This window comes from Bactrocera oleae, chromosome 5 (assembly GCF_042242935.1).
Source record: "Bactrocera oleae isolate idBacOlea1 chromosome 5, idBacOlea1, whole genome shotgun sequence".
Taxonomy (NCBI): Eukaryota; Metazoa; Arthropoda; class Insecta; order Diptera; family Tephritidae; genus Bactrocera; species Bactrocera oleae.
In genome coordinates, this window is record NC_091539.1 from 45,067,654 (window position 1) to 45,088,878 (window position 21,225).

General features: G+C 33.1%; 1 protein-coding gene and 1 long non-coding RNA gene across 14 annotated transcripts in view; one reads left to right on the plus strand and one right to left on the minus strand.

Annotated features, from left to right (window-relative positions):
- sdk (sidekick cell adhesion molecule) overlaps nucleotides 1-21,225 on the minus strand; it is a 98,017-nt gene that overhangs the window by 40,909 nt on the left and 35,883 nt on the right. For all 13 annotated transcript variants that reach the window (XM_014236086.3, XM_014236084.3, XM_014236083.3 and 10 more), the window contains exon 2: nucleotides 7,339-7,440. In XM_014236086.3, coding sequence (XP_014091561.2) covers nucleotides 7,339-7,440 — 102 coding nt within the window. The remainder of the gene's footprint in view (nucleotides 1-7,338; nucleotides 7,441-21,225) is intronic.
- Nucleotides 17,921-19,162, plus strand: LOC138857448 (uncharacterized). Its single transcript, XR_011396527.1, has 2 exons — nucleotides 17,921-18,309; nucleotides 18,399-19,162. It is a non-coding gene; the product is annotated as an uncharacterized lncRNA (long non-coding RNA).

A 21,225-nucleotide genomic window follows, 5' to 3' on the forward strand; every position in this document is an offset into this window, starting at 1 on the left:
TTGAACTAGTCAGTTTATGTGTATTTTTGTTGTATTGTTGGTGTTTGAATGGAACGAATTTAGCAAGTTACCTTTGGGACTTTGTATATATATATAATATTATATAATATATAATATAGGGCTATTGAATTAAGAGGGAAAAAGTTATAAGATATATGCTGAGAGAAAATATTGGAGACCTTACTTGATGTAAATTAAAATTTTAATAAAATTATCAAATAGGAATTCATTTTTTTTATTTGTATTGCAAATCGGCCAAATTGGAAAAGTATGACCTAAACAATTTTTTCCTTTTATTGAAAAAACTTATTAAGCAAAATTAGTTATCAAAATTCTAACCAATGTTGGCTCAAGTAGGTTTGGTTAGATTTGATGATTTGGAATTATCAAATGGCAGTACTGGAAGTATAAGTCAGTCAGTTATAGCTTTCAATAATGCTTAATTGTCCCACAAAACTATTTATTGCTAAATTCCAGGTATTTAATGTTAAACTGTTTCAACAGCAATCTCTTAATAACGTTAACATATGATAATTTTATTATTGACTAGAAATAATCCAACGACATTCAAAACATTTCGAAACTCTTTCAGTAATAAAAGAAAGATGTACTCGATCATAGCTACATTAAGGGCAGTTGTGAAAAATGTTCCGAGTTGAAATTTTTGAAAGCGACTGTGTCGTTTTACATTTTTACTGAAAAATAGTTTAGCTGTACTTTTCACCATTATAAATTTACAAAAAACATATTCCCAGAAATAGATATTCTCATATTGCCCGGTGGGTTCTTAGAATTCATTATCGTTTAATTAAAGTATATTTATAACACATGGCTACGATATATGCAAACTAATCAATTGACAACAATAATATTAAACGAGTAGAACTGAGAAAAAGTGGTTTGGACAAATAGAAAGAGTAATAACTCAAACATAAAAAATTTAAATTTATTACAATACATTTCTGTTTCAAGTTGAAAAATTCGATCGAACATTTAAACTACTTTATCACGCATTAGGTTAGATGGCTGATGCAAAGCTGATCCATTTGGAGTCCTATATGCAGTCCTTTGGGAAGCCATACTCCAATGGTCGATTTTATAAGTCAGCAAAGCGCCTTGAGGCCAATACAAATTTGCAATGGCGTTGAATTTCTATTCCTACCAGTTCGGTGGGATGTCTGAAAGTATGAGCTCAAAAATGTTTAGGCCTTGATCTCGCAATCGCGAAAAAAGAAGTTTTGAGATATTTTCGCCTTGGCAGCCATGAATTATGGCATTAAGTGCCATATTGGTTGGAGTTGACTTTAGTGCACCATACATGCTGATGAGAGCCGCTTGTTGAACGCTCTCGAGCTTCCTTGCAAGTGTGGTCTACTTTAGGGCCCCCCACCATACCAAAATGTCATATAACATAATGTGCTTGACTATATTGTCGTACACGCAGATGACTACTTTCAGTGAGAGATCCCACCTTTTGAAAATGGCTCCTCTGCGGCAGCATAACGCAGTCAATGCTTTCTTTGCTCTCTCCTTGATATTAGGCTTCCATGAAAGCTTCCAAAAATAGGAGAAATATTTTAACGGGTAGGGTACTCTACTTACATTTCGCCGAGCACGTGGCTGCGCCTTTCCGTCACGATCACTCTGTCGCACAAAAGAATAAGGTGTTTGAGGTTTTATGCAACCTTAAAACCGTCCAAAACTGTTATAACTGCTTCCGGAAAACCGTAATGCTACTATTATACATTAAGTTCAAAACAAATTTTCAGAATAGTTCCAGAATAATTCGGTTATTTTACAATTATTAATGTAACCAAATCAATCTGAAATTTTGGATGATTCGGCTGGATCTGTCGTAGAGTATTAAAAGTATATTGCAAACAAAGTATTTGAAAATTCTCTAACATTAATGCATCTCACTAAATATTGACGTCGTAGTTCGTTAACATTTCTTCCAGCTGTTCTACTTTCTTCTTCATCACCCGAGTGAATATATCTTTTGCATTCAGTTTAAATACAAATTACTGCATATTTTGCAATATACCTTCCGGCTTTTAACACAAAAGACTCTACTACTATTCAGTACTATAGATTGCATTGTAGATGGCGGCGGCAACTGTGGCCAGTTGCAACTATGTTTCACCTGAATAGCTGTGCATACTTGTATGTAAGACCAGATGAGAAAGGTAGAGGGTATTTGGCGTGTAGACGAATTTCTATACGTTTATATTAAACTTCGTCGCACATTGTAGTTTCCTAATGAAGACATGAATAAAATATCAGCTACTGTACGCAACCATCCGCTGCTGCTGCATCGTTCCAGTTGCTGCTCACCACTTGACTGCTTTTATGTGTGTTATCATCCTGGTGATTTTCACAACTTTTTAGCTTAAGCGTTCGTTTAGCTTTTGTGCATAACGTTATACTTCGCATTCTTTTTTGCCAACTATTTTCCATTTCTTTTCATTGCAGGCAAATACAATTTTCAATGGGATTCTTAAAAGTCAGTGCATTAGGCGCTCAGCTGTTGCATAAGTTTCCGTCGCAGTCTTCCTGCTAAATTCCCTATATACTTCCATCTATGACCGCATTAATCCCAAATAAGCTGAAAAAGTTTGCACTTCGCCTTAATTTCACCTCAATGCATTTCTGTTGCAGCTACGATTAAGGATAAGTCACTTGTAGGTATATGACTACCGCTGCTACCTTTTATATGTTCGTGTTATGCGCACCACTTGGTAGCATCTGCTGTTAAACGTTATGCCTGTCCAACGTCGTGCCATCTCCATTGCGAAAGTAGTTGACGTCAATGCTGCTGCGGAAATTTTTGTTGAGTTACTGACAAATGCTTTAAATGATACTTGATACGTGCAGCATGCAGCAACAGACTATATTTGCCATAAAAATAACAGCGTTTGCGTTTACTTCACTCTTTGTCTACCTAACACAAATGTACGAGCACAACCCTTTTTTCGGATAGTGAAGAATACTTGGTTAGCGTCATGTTGTAAGAGTATGTGGCAACTTTAATTTATGGAATGTAGCTTGTACGTCCAGCACAGACTGCTAAACAAATGTGATAAAGTGACTATAATAAATATCTTATTAAGAAACTTGTTTTTGTTTTTTTAGCTTTTCTTCACTTTCGCACTGGACGTTCGACAATTGTTCGGCTTGTTGTTATAGTTTTTAGAACAGGTTACAGTTGGGAAAGTGCCCAATGCAAAAAGCTAGAGATCTGTCTGATTTTACGCAAATAATTTTAACAAATTTCGATTTTTAAATTCGTCGATGATTTTATTCTTCAAGTCAAATTAATTGTCCAATGAGTTGACTGATACGAATTTGTTTGCATATTTGATATATACGCCGTAGATTATTTAATTTGTAAATGCATGGACATCTATATTTTTACTTGTTTATAAGAAGACGTTATGTTATATGCACTATGACCATATATAATTCGAGTCCATAACTTCATTTTTAAAAGCTTACGTTTTTAATTATATGTGTATAATAGTATGTCCAAGTAGCATAATTGAAGAGTTCATGGGACTTTTAAATAGTACAACCGGTGGTCTCTGAACCGAAGTATATATGCATCTTTATAGGCAAAAATAGACATATGTATTCTATATATGCGTATATATTTATAAATATATACTATATATACAATACTTATGAACATATGTATGTTCCTGTACAAATATTCTTTCTTTACCAAAAGTCAACATATGTAGGTATGATCAAAGCACTTGACTTTGTTGAGTTGTGGTAACTGGCGGTAAAAAGGTCTGCGTTGTGACAAGTGTGTTCGAGAGCAGCACAAATATTTAACTATGCTTTGATGTGTGGTGAGAATAAAAAATAACATAATATTTAAAAAATATATGTAGTTATACACATGTAGACATTTTATCATTTTGACATTTTGCCTATCCTTCTTACCACTCATACTATTCGAACCACTAGGCGGTTGTTTCATTTGGGTTGGATTGGCGAATATTCTACCATATACATATGTTATTGGTAATGTGTTTTTCAATACTGTAAGTGATTTTTATTTAACACTTATGTAAGAAAATGTAGAAACGTTATCCATTTTTTATGACGTCTAAAGTGGAGTGGGGTGCCAAAAAAAACTTTCTGAAAACTTTAGAGAACTACAGAAAAAGTCTTGAAATTTCGCCAACTGTTCGCATGAGATATTATCTATAAAATTTGCATAGCCACGGATTCAAACCGATGTGACTTCTGCCCTTTTTACGAATATTTTTAAATTGCTCAACTGCAATAATAATTTGGAGTTCTTCAAATACACTAAGGAGAAAAATTGTAAAAACAGCTGCTTTTTTGGTGGTGAAAAACCCATTTTATCTTGAATGCATCGCCGAAAATATATTTATATATAATATTTGGAATATATTTAAATTACTTTAAACATTTAAAAATTTACTTTAAACAAATTAAATACTTTAAACATTTTAAAATTACTCCTTTTGATAAAAATGAAAGCCCATTTTCTTTCTTCCTTGTTTTGTCTTTATGCATTGACGTATCGTAAGAAGCAAGTAGTAGGAGCAGCAATACCTTACAGTAGGCATAATAGTGAAGTAGTATTATATTGAGGAAGCACCACTTCCTGTTTATTACTGCGTGTTATTGTTCATAAATAAAAAAAAATTTGCGAAAAATTTGGGACATGAAAATACAAACCGTCTCTTTTTATTTCAGTGTCGGCTAGTACTGTGTTGTTATGTGGTACATACCGAACAAATAATTTAAAAACATACTTTCATTCATAACATCCCCCTATTCAAATCATATTTCATGTAGCAGCATGATGTTGCTAATGTTGTTGTGAAAACTAATTATAGTGAATGCTTAGGTTTGGATATCACGAGTCTCGTTTTTTATACTCTGAATACGGTATATTAAGTTGCCACGATATTTGTAACACCCAAAAGGAAACGTCAGCGACTCTACAAAGTACATATATACAAGTATATAAATGATCAGCGAGACGAGTTGAGTAGATTTAGCCATGCCCGTCTATATGTCTGTCCGTTCGTCTGTCTGTGTGTATATATGCAAACTAGTCCCTTAGTTTTGAAGATATCGATCTGAAACTGTGCACACGTCCTTTTCTTCCCAAGAAGCTCCTCCTTTGGCGGAACCATTATAGCATATAGCTGTCATACAAACTGACCGATCAAAATTAAGTTCTTGTAAGGAATCATTTGTATTTGTGGAGGGTACCTTCGGTGCAACGTTTTTTCTTGTTTAATATTTATATTGGGAAAGATCATGAATTGTTGGCATTTGTTATTGATATGAAAAGTGAAGATAGATTTCGTACTTTTACGATTATAATTTTGCAGTTTTTATTTTACAATATAATTTGTATATTATCAGTAAATAAAAAGTGAGAGCAAGTTATATACCAAATGGTATTTCCAAATATGTTTGCTTTTTTTCATAAGAGGTTACATTTGTTTCGTTTATTTCCAATTCAAATAACAAATCAAAATCCAATCCAAAACACTTTTCTGATGTAACGTTGTTTTTGTTTCATTCATTAAATTTTAATACACAGAACAGCTCGACATGAGGAGCTATTCATAATGCAAAATGCCAATTATTGCTGTTGGAATAACTTGTAAAATTAAAGTAAATTTCCCGCAATAGATTTCATACAAATTAATTTCTACTACATTCCACCCACGGCTCCAGTAAAGGTGGTTCAAATTTTCCAAATCTACCAAAATCAAATCAGCTCTGAATGCACATTACTTTATACTTATGTAAAAATATGCATACTATTTTTTTTTGTACATACGTGGGTTGTTATTGTAAAGGCATTGCAAAAGTATTAGTTAAGTAGCAATTTCATAATCCTATTAGAATTATGACGCAAAGGGAAAAGGTTTAAAATATACCGAAATGTCTACACATGACATATGTTTGCTCAAAAATGAAATCATGAAAAAGTATCATATTATACTTGTAAATAAGCAAGAAGGAAAGGCTAAGCTTGTGTGTAACCGAAAATTTTATACTTTCGCAATTTGCAAAGATCAAAGTCCAGGAAATATATTCAGGTGTTGAGTTGAGTCCTTTATATTATGTATATAAAAAGATGCAAGTCTATTCCAAATTCATAACTCGACGAATTCGTGAATAGTATCTTAATATCAACCTAATTAACTCTCTTACTAGGATATATAAGGTAAATGTGAACCAGACAATCAAGAATCGTAGTAAAAGAATGAAATTAAAAATTGTACTATATGGACAGTAGGAGTGGTTATTGATCGATTTCGTCCAATTTAGCATTATAACATAAATGTGTTAAGATTATTCTATGAAGTCATTCTGTACCACCGTTACTGTAAAATTTTTTTGATTGTTATCTGACTTTAAGTAGTTTGCAGCATAATCATTATAAAGTGCTTGATTTTACTTTTGAAAAACAATTTTTAATTTTTTCCATCTATATTTTCATAACTAAAATTTTTAAAAATTTTCTAGTTGGGATATTTTTTTCCCATTGTAGTACATTATATTAAATTTTTGATCACTAAATAAAGTCTACATATTACATATAATATACATATTACAACACATCCTATTGATTTCTCAATCTGTACATATGTACATATAGGCAACGAAAGTAATCAAAAACAGATATCGAATGTCAAAAAGGGTGCAACTTATAACCATAAAGAATAAGACGGTAAATGACTAAGAAGCTTTCACAAAGAAATGTGGGTGGCCACTACGAACTAAGCATTTTGAGAAGAAGGGAAGCAGTAAAGGGAGAAGTAAGAGGTAATATGTATTGAACAGCTACAGGAAGCCTCATAAAAGGTTATTATTTTTTTACATTATCCAAAGAAAAAAAATAATGCCGCTTGCGAATATGGTTGGAGGGTTCATTCTTAAGCACTCAGCTGCAATGCAACAGTAAAGCAATAAGATGAATAAGCTACAGTGCCTATCACTTTACATTGTATAATAATAAGTAGACTGCTAGCGTTTTTAACGGATCATTTCGGAGCCAAATTTTCAGTAAACGACTGTTGGTTCAGTCGAGAAGATTTCGGTCACTTTAATGGCTGCGCATTCGACTAGCCGTTAATGTCTTAATGTAAGCTAAAGGTTCTCCATGAGAAATAGAACGAATATTCTTCCAAAATACCAACATTAAAAAAAAAACAATATTTTTTCTGTATTGGTGAAAAGTGAGACATATTAAACAATATAATATTTAGAGCATTCCCAAAACTTTTACATGGCTTAATGTAGCCTTTGGTGTTGGAAGTAGGCTGTACTTACCTAAGGCATGACACTGTAGAATTTTTGTGCGACCTTCACTCACTATCGATCCTGATGACGAAGGTTGTGTGGTAAAGCGTGGCGCCTGCAGTTGTGGGCCATCTGTAAACATAAAGAAAGTAAAAATAATTTATATAATTTTTATTTGAAATTCGTTTGGTACCGAAAAAGGTACTACACTATGTTTGAAGACATTGTTGGAAATCAGCTGTAACGAAACTAAGAAGACCGAAAGTCATAGGGACGGGGAAATTTTATGATATCAAATATTATTTTTTGGTTTGCGATTATAAATGGTATATTATATTTAGTGGTGCCTCCATTATTATAACATTTTCATATTTTGTTTAGTTATAAAAAATTTATTTATAAATTTAGTCCGAAAATAAATACATATGTAATGGCGGAGTTCTCAATCTTCAACATATTGAAGTAAGTTACATATATAATTTTTGATAGACATTGAAACATTTTCAAGCAGATAAACCTATTTTTCAATAAACTAGAAGGCGTATCATTTTTAGAATATATGGTTGAAATAAAATCTATTTATACACGGCTTCCATGAAGTGGTACTGCGCAAATTTTTCATATAGGTTACAGGGGTGATATGGGTATTTATGGTATGGTAATCGTCAAAACATATTTGTAAATCTAACCTACTTAAATATTGTATTTTTTCGGATCTATTACCAAAGAATTACTGTACGTTCAGTATGTTCATGGATCGTCGATATTTTCCAAGTGATTTCAGTGAAAAGTTAGAAAGGACTTAAACGGTTTTTTATCCAAATAATATTATATTATATATAAAATAATTCTATCAAAAGCTTCTTATAAAATTTGTTGTTCTTATAAAATTTGTTAAGCTATCGATACGACATGTACTTAAATGAAAAGGAGAAGATAGCACACAAAAAAAAGAATAATTAAATATACATAAATGCATGAAAAATAATGTTAAAACAAGTAAGGAAGAGCTAAGTTCGGGCGTAACAGAACATTTTATACTCTTACAACTTGCAAGAAACAAAGACGGAGGAATACCTTCACGTTTTGGCACAAGTTATAGTGCGATTTCGACGAATTCGATCTCCTGTGCGAAATTACAGTTTTCCATCTTAATTTGGGGCTTAGTTATGGTACTTTTTCTTTAATGGCGTTTTGTGGGCGTAGCAATGATTCAATTCCGCCCACTTGCGCTTGAGTGCCAAAGAATATGTGTACCAAGTTTCATCAAGATATTTCAATTTTTACTCAAGTTATCGCTTGCACGGTCAGACGGACGGACAGACAGTTAACTGGATTTCAACTCGTCTCGTCTCGTATATAATCCTTCATTTATATCGATTAGTTTTATGTGAAACAAACAACCGTTAGGTGAACAAAACTATTATACTCTGTAGCAACATGTTGCAAGAGTATAAAAACATCAAATGCAACTTAATCCAAAACCACAAGGGCTGTTAGTGTGAGACGATCGAAGTTGAAAGTGACGCATGCGTGCTGCCGCACGTTACAAAAAGTTGTTTCTCGTTTATTAACCGCAAAGCAAAAAGTTGGCAGTGTTTAAACGCCGCACAAGTTACCAAAGATAATATGCACATATATGTGCAAAGGGTATATCGATAAGTAGAAGTAACACCGATATGAACCAGAGTGATTAAACTTTTTATAACATCAAATAGTAATAATAGCAACTAAAGACCACATATATTCGGCAATCCCGATTGGGAAACCTTGTAATTTTTATAGATTATGAAAGACTTAGGTGCTTGGTAGTTTTAAAAACAGCTGAAGTAAACAACGTGCAATCGCAACACGCACAGTGACACCATTCTTACAGAACACTCAAGCGTATCATACGAAGTGGAGGGAAAAATGTAAGGCTGGTACCGCAAAAAGCCTTCTTAAGGCAAAAGCACACGTTTCCAATTTAATGCTTGTATTATCTTACATTATGCTGGTTCCCCTGAGATGGGAATTGAGAACATATATTATATAGAAACGGGTTGATACTACTCCATTTGTTGCAATCTCTTTACTTTGCTTTAATGAGTAAAATATCATTGAGATGTAGATAAAAGAGTATTTGTACATGCCTCTCTCAAATAAACACCAATCGCTTAAGCGGTGAGTGCCTTATCGGAATGAAAGTGGCACAGATAAGATATGTGTACCATACTTTTAAAATATATACATCGATACATGGTTTTATATATTTGATTTTTATAAATTTGATAAAATAAAAAATTGTCCTCAATCTGAGCTTCAACTACTTGGTTCGATAAATTTTGTACTTGTTCATAGCTTAAAGCTAGGTAGGCTAGGTAGTTACCATAATAATTTTTCAATTATGAGAGAACGAAAATACTTGAGACCCAATAAGTTAGTAAAGGCTGATCAAGATGCATTATGACTCTTATAGGCAGTTCTTTGTGTAGCCAGTAAAGAAAGCTAAGATTTTTCCGGCTCGTATTCTTCCAAATAGCTTCTATAACTGAAATCCAGTAAGATTCGCAACCTTACCACGAGAACAACGATAAAGCAATGACCACTTAGAACATCTACAAGTAGGGAAATGCTAGCCTTGCTGAGGGCGAAGAAACCTCTTGCGATCCACTATCGGATTTGAAGGATTTTGCGGCGACGTAAGAAGAACTAATGGCAGCTCAGCTCTGGGCAGACTGGTGGCGCTAACGTGGCCTTTTATGACATATCATCAGCTTTGGAGTTACCTGCGTTATTGTTGTGTTAGGGTTAAAGTACCATGGTTCGTGTGCTCCTTAGTGCACCACACATATTGATGAGCGCAGGTCGCTGAATGCGAGCTTCTTAGCAAGTGTATTCTTTTCTAACGCTATCCACCGCACAAGCAATCTGCAGATCTCACCTTTTGCCAATAGCAATCTATGTTCTGTTTTACATTAAAGAAAGGTATGTGAAAGGCCTATTCACCACTTTACTATATTAGTTATTAGTATTTTAGTTTTTCTTATAAATTAACCCTAATTTTAATGAATGCATCGTCGTCGAGTGTTATTACCGATAATCCGATTCTGTCAAATAGCCAGCAAGTAAAAGAGAAGAAGTATTTTCTTTATCCAGTTTAAGTGTGACAGTCCTTGGGAATATAGCGGTTCTAGAATGAACTAAGCCCAGATATTTAGCGCTTTTACAGAAGGTGTGCTCATTGAATATACTTGTATATTGATATTCAACTTTTAATAAAATTCAGACTGTATTAGCACTAATGTGAAGTTAAAGATGGTAAACACCACAGTATATTATACTATACTACGCTCATGAAGCACTTTAAAATTTAAAAATAATTCCCAATTAAAGAAAGGTCTTAGTAGATTGTTAGAATGCTTGTCACCAGTGGCAAGATCACAATGTGTAGCTTTTGTAGTGGTGTTGCATGCGTTGATCCATAATAGGATAAGATTATGCGATTATGAATATAAAACGTGAGCACGCTTAATTTTATGGGATTTGTATAAAATATGGGATGGAAAATATCCACAGCATCTTAACTGCAATTTAAATTCAAGATTTGACAAGTGAGTTTATTTAGCAATTAATTCACGCACGTGGCACACATGGGAACCCTTTTAGAAATATATTGTTTAATGCTGCTTTAAATTCTATACTGTCGTGTTTTGGTGAATTTGAGATCTTTAAATGGAAAACATAGATAATAAATAGCCAATATATGTTATATACATTATAGGAAACTAGCATAAATCATAACCATTAGCTTAAAATGGAGAGAGTAGGGGGAGCAGTGAAAAAAAAGGTTAAACCAAATGTATATCATAAGGGTTTGTTGAAAATGTCGAACGTTTTGGAAAACAAATTTATCTAACAATGTCTTTTCCTACAGGTATGTTTGACTGAATCTACTTCAGGTATGCAACTACATTGGAAATGCAGCGTTTTCGGCATTAAATATCGTGCGAGCACGCTTTATCATATTGCAACAGACGGCATATTTTTCTTAAATGTAATAAAATTGGGGGAAATTAAGCTGCGGCAAGGAATATGTAAGCATTAAATCGCTACTTAAGAGGATTACAGTCACACCCTGTTCGTCTGGCTACCCCAAAACTGTGTCACAATTGAAACCATACAATTCTACTTAAAACTCTTATGCTTTCGCTTACAGGGAAGCGTTTAACATTATTTTGTGGTTTTTGACATACCCATTAGTGAAATACTACTTCGTATAGAATTATCTATTGTCACATACTCATTAATATAAAAAATAGTGGACTATAATATATTTAAATATACATATGTATATATATCAGGGTCAATAAAATTCGAATATTTTTTTTGCTTGGTAATAGGTTCTTAGGCACCTCTAAGAAAAGCTTATGAAGTATGAGCCATAACTTGCAACGGGAAGGCCCCCCGCCTTAAAGTTTTATATTTTATATCTCTATTCATAGGTTTTGTATGAAATTGAATGCTCAAAAAAATGGTTTCTAACGAGTTTTTCGTAGTCCTAACCGTTTGAAAGATATTAACTGTTGAAGTTTGATGATTTCAACGCAAATTTTTTTCTTACGAATTTATAACTCAATGAACAAAATTATTTTAAATTACAAAACTCGCAGTTTCATAGGAAATTTACTGCTTTACGAAATGGTCTTTTATAATTTTTCGATTAAGTTAAGCATTTACAAGATATCCATCGTAAAAATAAACGGAAAAATAGCCCATTTTTAGAGTACCAAGCGAAAAAAATATTCGTTGTTTTATCCACCCTCCTGATGTACATATATTTTAAGCCAATACTTAGAAAAATTGCTGATATGTAAGAGCTGATTTACTAGTATATACCATTAATTTAACACATTGCCAGAAAAAGTTGTTTAATGGAGTAAAACCGTAGGATCTATGTGTCCAATTCATAAACATATTTCTTGATATGACCATATGGCTGTGGGTGACTAAAAAGTTTAGAATAATTTGTATACCTCTAAGAAACAAGCTTAATCAAAAACGAAATGCAATCCTATGAACAAAAACAGTGCTGCATTCGCCTTAGTAACAATAGCTAGTAAATGGTTTTTAGGGGTCGATTACAGTATCCCGAAAATAACTTACCGCATGTATATGGAATTTTCCACACCGACTGTTAATTCAATATGCATATGCATATCTACCTAATTAAGTACACAATATACAGTAATTTTTTCCTTGATTGGCTAACACTCTTACCGAACCTTCACGTTAGTAAATAAATAAGTAAACCAACAACAAATTGTTAAACAACGGAAACAATCAATCGATCGTAAAATAATAATTGCAATGTAACCACCACCTATTAGTTTTCTGGTTGCTTGGGGGTTGATGATTGCTATGGTTAGTTTTGTGGTTCCTCAACACTTTTCAGCCACCAGCCAATAACTTAGCACTTTGTTCTTTGTCCCGTTTTATTCAAAGAGAGAGACATTTTTTGTATAATTTGAAAGAAATATGTTTAAGTTTAATGCTGTGTTGGTACTTAGTTTATAAGAACTGCAAATGTAAATATAAAATATTTGATTCTATGAACAATTATACCAAAATTACCGTTTAGCTTTTAGACCAAAACGGCTGTAAGTTAATTATCCGCTTCCAAATTCTTTCTACACTGTTTAAACTGATCACCAGAAGTGCGTCGAAATACCGGAACGTATTCGTGCTGCTGATGGTTGATAACTGGCAGTTTAACGTTCCCTACATTTCACTTTTGCTGACAGTTATAATAAAGTTGCAAGGAAGTTTTTGATTATTTGACACATTAAACTTTTTGAGTGTGGTACTCCTGCCAAAAATTTCAAATACTTGCGGCATGGAAATACAATAGAGCCACAAAATTTCCGTAGATAATATAAGGTATAGCAAATATAAATCGATTATTTTACAATAAATGGCCTACATAATATAAATTTGAAACTCGGGTGGTATGAGTGCTATCGGGTTAAGCTATATAATGTAAGAAAATTCGTGAAAATAATTTCTTAAGTAAAGAGTTTTCCATATAAGAACTTAATTTTGATCGGTCAGATTATATGGCAGCTATATGCTATAGTAGTTTGATATCTGCAATTCCGACAAATAAGCAGTTCCTAGGAAGGAATGGGAGCTGCGAAAATTTTCAGATCGAAATCTCAAAAACTGAGGGATTAGTTCATGGCTAAATTGACTCAGCTCAATATGCTAATCATTTATATGTTTATATATATATATAGTTATAGGGTCTACGACGTTTTTTTCAAAGTCTTACAAAATTCGTGGTAAACTGAATATAGCTTGTTCAGGGTTAAAAAAATATTTTTGAATTTGCTCCCCTACGGTCAAACTGTAAAGATATACATATTTCACCCAAATCATTCCAACTATGCTAAATAATACCATACATTTTATGCAAAAAATAATGGATTTCTTTTTACTCGACCTTCAATACATACATATGGCTTTTATGAAATTCATTTTGAAAGATGAAACTGTATATGATTATTTTCGTGCAGAGTGCATATAACTAAAAGACTAAATTCATTTCAACACTGTCACATTAAAAATTTGTCCTTGACTGTGTATTTCATTCAGAAACAAATTCAAAAACTCTTTTACAAATCTACACTATCGTTAAAGAAATATCTTCCATACAAACTACACACTTGTTTTATACTTGACAAACATAATCTTTAGCATGCAATAATTAAGCACAAATACCCACATATAAATTCATAAACCGTAGTTAAGGCTCCGCTATCCATGACTTATGAAAGGCGCTCACGCCATCATTTACCTCAAACCTTAAGAATCATAATGCAACACGTAGCAAATGTGAAGCCACACGGTGAGGAGTAAACAGAATGTGAAAGGGTGTTCAAAATATTTAAATGCAATTTAGCAGTTATTAGAGAGAATATATACACACTTGTATATCAACTCTAACATGTATCAGCTGAAAATTAACTTTTAATGTAAATAAGTACACCAGACATATATATGTAAATGCGAAGAGTATAAACAAGCAGGTATTTTTCGAAAATCAATAATACTTAACGACGAAGATTTTTGACCTTTGCATTTCTTGTCGCCTTCAATCTGCAGACAGTCTGCTATGTACCTCATTGTTGCTGGTGGCCACTTTATATGCTCCTCCATGTCTCTATGACTGAATTTTCAATTATGTATACTTATTACATTTCGTGCCAAGAATATAAATTCGTTTTTATTTTACTTTATTCTGAGACGTCGAACAAGTATACAAGTATATGTAGGTTTTTCATATAATAGTTTCGGTAATAGCGAGTGTATCTTCGACACGAGATCCTCTGTTGGCTACTTTTATTTTAATTGGCTTCACCATATATTATATGTATGGAGTTAAAAAAGGAGACACTGCCACAACAAGAACCTGGGACTAGAGTAGCGCCTTAAGTAGGCACTAGGTAGCCAGCTAATATGTTTAGCATATACATACATACATATGTTAGTATTTATATAAACACCTTGTATGGTGGCGGGAATTCCACTCAAATGTAGGATTAAATAAGGTCGGATTTTATAATGTTGAAAACTAAAATCAAACACTAAAATAAATAAAAATTGTGAATACATTCTTTGCACGGAGCTTTCACATTTCTAAATTTTCACGAACGATACGCTTTTATAAATTCCTAGATATCAGTAGAAAAGAAAGAAACTACCTCGCTCACTTTTTTTAGCACTGAGCTCATTCGTTCGTATTCGGTGCTCATATGTTCTGTTCGGAATAAAGCAAACAACTTACTAATGGTTGGTTCGCCTTCCGCAGAATCCAGATAGTACCCATCAAACAATTTTAATTTAAATTTTTAAACTAAAAATATTGTTTTATTAACATACTTGTATGTACATACGATTTTCTTTTGACATAATTTTTATTTTTTCAGAATACTAGAACGTGCGTCTCTTGAAATGCTACATCTCGCGATCCTGCTGAGAATTTTATCACATGAGGGTTAGGTTTAATTACAAAACATATACACTCAATTGTAGTGGCCTCTTATATAAAAATACGAACCTTTTACCCTTTCTACAATAAAGCAGTCACATAAAAAAGGAAGAAGACTTTACTTCGTTCCAAATCAGGTCTTCATTGCATATTATATTAGTTCTACTCGTATCTAGTTTGCATTCTAGTGACAACTCTTTGTGGCTACCATAAATACTTGCTTACATGAAAAAAAATTCAGCTCGATTTGTTACATATATACATACAAATGCATGAGCTTGTAATACGTAGGTGGGACCACTTGTTGGCTTACTCATGGCTTAGTATATTTGAGTGAAGACAAATTACGATGATTTTCAACAATGTGTTGCTGCCAAATAATTGATAGTTAACTTGTTGTAAGACGTGGTTTGACGAAATTATGCATTATTACATTTAATTTCATATACCATATATTTTAAAATACAGTTTAGAGAAATCGTGTTCGACTACATCCGACGAAAAATATTGTTACTTTTGAGACACAACTTGTATACTTATTAATAGTTGTCTTCGATTGATAATTTTTCTGCTCTCTTGTCAAAAAATTTACATGCGAAAGCAATATTAATTGCAAGTTATCGAGTTGAATTGAAGCAGGAGAGTATGCGGATACCTCATTAAAATGGTATAACTTCTATCTACAATGCTGTCAAGTTTTGTTTTGCATATTTTAGATCAGTTGTACATGGTTCAAAAGACAAATGAAAATAAAAATGTCATAAGATCATTTATCATCATAAGACTTAAAACCAATTATAATAATTTATATAAAATTAAAGGGTTACAGCCACTTTTTCTAACGCAAAAGTTCTCTACTAAAAAAGAAAATAACATTTTTGATGATAACACAGAAGATATGGTAACACAGGATTGCACCACAAGTGCTGCCCGTTTGTTTGAGCATTTGGTATAGTTTCTTCGATTCGCTGGAGAATAACGCTTGGCGAATCGAAGACAGCTAATATTTGCATACTGTGTACTTTTAGTAGAAAACCTAAAAATGTGATACGGTACTTATAGTAATAGATACATTTTTAAAGTCGTCATTTTGAATACTGAATCTTCATTCATCTTCACATTTTTTAACATATACATTATTTTAATTTTCGTATTGTTATTTCTATACATATAATATGTATGTCAGAGATAAATGTTGGTATGTCGCCGCACATTTTAATATTCTAATATCGCCTTCATATAAAAAAATGTACATTAATCTAAATATAATATATGCACATACGTATGTAACTATACATGACTTAATGTTCCAGTTGTCCCATAAGAATTTATAAAATGACAACTGTGATTTACTACCTTCTTCAGAAATATTTTACACATTTTCAATGTGGCAGCACCAAAAGCATCTTGCTATGTAAATCTTAGCAACTCTACTCGCAGCATGCGTAATATCCAAAAAATTCATTAACCATAAAAATATGATAAATAAACAGATGGTGAATGAGATCTAAAAAAATGCGGCGTAATGCATTAGCTACCAAAGGCGGAAGCTGGGTAATAGCACCAGTTGTTGGAAACAACACCCGCTGGGGATGTTGATGAGCTACGGCCTAGCACTCGAATTTATGCACTTATGAAGGCATGTCTGTTTGTGATTTTGGCTGAGATGTTTTACTTTCTGTCGCCTTTTAAAGTAGACACCGCGATTCTCCTAAACATTGGCTACAGTTATGCTACATTAAAAATAATATATAATATATGTCTTCCTCTGTGTATGGTGCGGTGTTTACATATGTACGAGGTGTGTTCAAGAGAAAAGGTGAATTTTGATTTTTAGCGGGCTGTGTACATTCGACTATCGATATTATGTTTTTTTTTTTATAAACGGACACATATGTTTATCATGTGCTTGTATTAGGAGACAATTTCGATTAGTAGTTTGTTTTTGACAACAGAGAAGGTTAGTCACAGAATATGTATTAAATTTTCCATTCGGTGGGTCCACTTTGTCTCAAAAAAGTGTTTATATGTGGTAAAAGCGCTTTACAGAAGGCCTCGGCCTTTTGCTGACGATGAGCATCCTGGACGACCACGTCAGCAAGCGAAGAAAACATTGAAACAGTGCACAAATTGTTCTTTGAAATCGTCGAATCACTATTAGGGAGTTGCAGAGGATGTTGGCATACCAATTGGCTCATGCCACACAATTTTCTCGAATGCTTTGAGCATGAAACGTGTGCCAGCGAAGTTTGTTCCGAAATTTCTAAATTTTGAGCAAAAGCAATGTCGCATTAGTATAGCTTAGGAACCAAAAACAAAACCGTAATCATGCCTCAACCACCGTATTTACCAGATTTGGTTCTCTGCGACTTTTTTCTATTTTCAAAAGAGAGTTTACTTTGAAGGGAATAAGTACTTTAAAAAAAAATTCAAAATTCACCTTTTCCTTTGAACACACCTCGTATGTTGTTCACTTTCATTTGCGTCATATACTCGTAATTATGTGCTCGTGCGCTTATCTGTTATGTTTCTTCGTTTGTTTAGTTGTCTTGTAAAAGCAATTCTGTTTTCCGTCTCGTTACTTCTGGCGGTCACTAGTACCAGATGTTAAAGTCTTTTAAACATAGTTTATAAATAAAATGTTGTGTTTCAAGTCCGGTTATATGAAGGCTTTTGGTGCAGCATGCACACAGTGTTCAGAGAAGTATGGAAACAAAGCTAGTCGGACGGAGTCTTGTATAAAATACATCAGCATATGTGGGAACTCATTACATTTATATGGCAGCGTATGTAAAAAGGGTACTGTGAACAAAAATTTTCGAGTTCTTTGTACTTGTTATGAATATTTTAACAATTCAGACAGCATATCGTAATGTTTAATTCGTCAGTTAGTAGCATGAACAAATTGCTAATGGTCTTCGATATATTTATAACAAATGAATCAGTTTCATATCACTGCATTTCCCTACCGGGTAAGTATTTGCATACATATGTGGTTTATGCTGCGTGCTCCTTTTATTTTTAATCGACACTTTTGTTTGTTGTTCTTTTCCACTTTTAGTTCTTTACTGCAGTAGTTTACATTTATAAAGACTTTGATTTTTTATGTGCAACCACAGCACATTTTGTAACATATATTTGATGTACTGCTCAAACTTCCATAAGCAATAAAATACCTTACTATTTTAAGATGTACATATAAGATTTAAAGGGAAAACTACGTTGTAGTACAAAATTATCACTACTTTAATGGCAACGCAACAGGTTACATTTCTGAATAAAGAACAGCAATAAAGATAAAATATTTTAGAAGCGATTTATATGCACGGGTAGTACCGTAGCTGCCAGAGATTTGCACATACTCCTCGCTGAACTCCAAAGTGATTCTTGCTTAAGATGGATTTAGTAATTCTAGAGAGCAAGACTTTGTTAAAAGCTTTTAAGAGAATTGAGCCGTTATTTTCTATACATTCTTCAAAGTTATGTTACTCGTATGATTCGCTACCTGATCGTGTCGAACGAAGAACGGAAATTTTCCTCAGTGTCAATACTCAACATGTAAGTTAACAATAGTTAACTAAGTCAGTCTTTGAACTGCCAAAATTGCAACCTATGCAGTTTGGATTTCTGAATGACCGACAGCCGCAATTCAACACCTTGCAGTAGCCACCGAACGTGTGACCGGCGGATGTAACGCAATGCCTTACACAAGCTTAGGCGTCAGCAGAAACTTAGAAAAGCAGCGTCAATGGCAGTAGCGGCGATAGTAATAGTAGGTTATAAATAAGAGAAATGTAATTTTAATAAAACAGTTTAAGAACGGAACTCAACTTGTGTTTATTTAAAATAACATAATTCCGTGGTAGTCGACAACACCGTCGCTACCAATCACAACGCACATAAATATTCAAACTACTTATAGTAAAAGTAGTGATAATAAATAAATAACTATTATTTAAATAGTTCGTGGTAGTCGACAACACCGTCGCTACCGAATAAAGGAACGGTCTAAATATAATAAAAATATTATATATAAATATAATTTAGACGTTTAGCTCAGATTGTGACCAGTCATCACATATCTTGCCAAAAATCGAACTCTTGTGCGAAAGCATACTGGTGTTACAGAGCTTTATTAAGATGAATTTTTAGCGAGTCATTAAACTTGTATGATGTCTCGCATTATCCTGGTGGAACACCTTTTCTATTGTTCAATTCGGGGCTCTTCTGTTTGAGTGCATCACTCAATTTGTCCAGCTGATCACAATACAATTCATAATTAATCAGGATATTCTCGGGCAAAGCTCAAAATAAACAATCCCTTTGAAATCCCACCAAACCGCCAACATAAACTCTTTTTGGTGACTATCGGCCTTCGACTTGGTTTATCATATACAGGTTCATCCTTTTGCACCTTACATTCTTGTAAACAACCCACTCTTAGTCGAAAATAACAATGCGCTTCAAAAATGGATGACTCCTTTGACTTTTGATAAGCAGATCACAGGGACGAAGCAAATTTCGTTCTGTAAGTACATGAGGAACCCATATGTCAAGCTTTGAAATTAATCCTAGACGTTTCATGTGCTTGTGAACGGTCGCGTTAAACAAATTAAATTTTTTACCAACCTTTGTGCTGTTATTCGACGATTTGCATGAACCAACGACTTTATCTTATTCACATCGGCTTGCAGAGTCCATCTAGGACGTGGTGTATCCTCAAGATCGAAATCGCCAATATTATAGCTTCGGTTCCCCCGAGGGTTAAGTTTTTGCGGTTTTGTTTTTCTTAAGAAAATTAAATTGCTATACAAATGAATAAAATTTCACAAAAGAAGTTCGTTCCAACGCAGTTATTTATCAATATTTCTGTTATTTTTGAGGTTTTACTATTTCTTTTAAAGAAATTTTATGAAACATTTTCGTTTTTAACATAACAACAGCTGTGACTGTACATCCAACAAATTTAAATAAAATTTAATTTCGGAAAAACGAAGAACAAAGTTCAAGTGCTCGATTTATATTACGCATACATACATACATACACATATAGTATATACCTTTGTTATGCTCAAATAGTTTTTTGGCTTCCTACTATAGCAATTTCATTAGCAGAGACGTGTGCATTCATTGGCTTTATGTGAAAAACATGTGTTACAAGTGTAGGTATATATTATATAATACTAAGTATATACATAGGTATAAATACATATACATATATTTATAACATCCAGCATAAGTATATGTGGATGTTCAACAATTGATAATTAAATAAAAATTGTGGGTATGTACTATTGATTTTCTATTTTCACAGCCGATAAATCGTAATGCTGATTGTTGCCAGCTGCAGCGATTTTGTACTTATTCTAAAACAATTCGAAATTTTAATTTAACTGATCTGATTAAATCTTGCATATACCTACATATATAATAACACCAATCTTTTTGATGAATATGCTATATTACACTAAGTATGAACGAAATGTTTGTATATTATCAATTATTTAAAATTGTACTGCAATCACTAACCCTAGTAGCCTGAAAATTTACCTAGAGAGTATTAAATTTTTGGGGGTGATACATCCTGTATTAACAAGTAAGGTACCCTTCCTCCCTTTGGGTGTGGCAGCTTCAGCAAAGGCAGCTTCAGCTGTTCGAAATATTAAAAAATATAGCGAAAGGATTCAATTAAATTGTTAGATCGAATCGTGAACGAAATTGTAGGATTACAATCAAATTGGGTATCATATTAACTAATTTTGAAGGTCATGGACTCTTTTAGTTTTGTTAGTATATTTTAGATCTCGTCAGCAAAAATTATACTAAAATTAATGAGGGCAGAGAAATTGAAGGGCCGATATAAGTGTTATAAAGTTAACTGGAAGTTC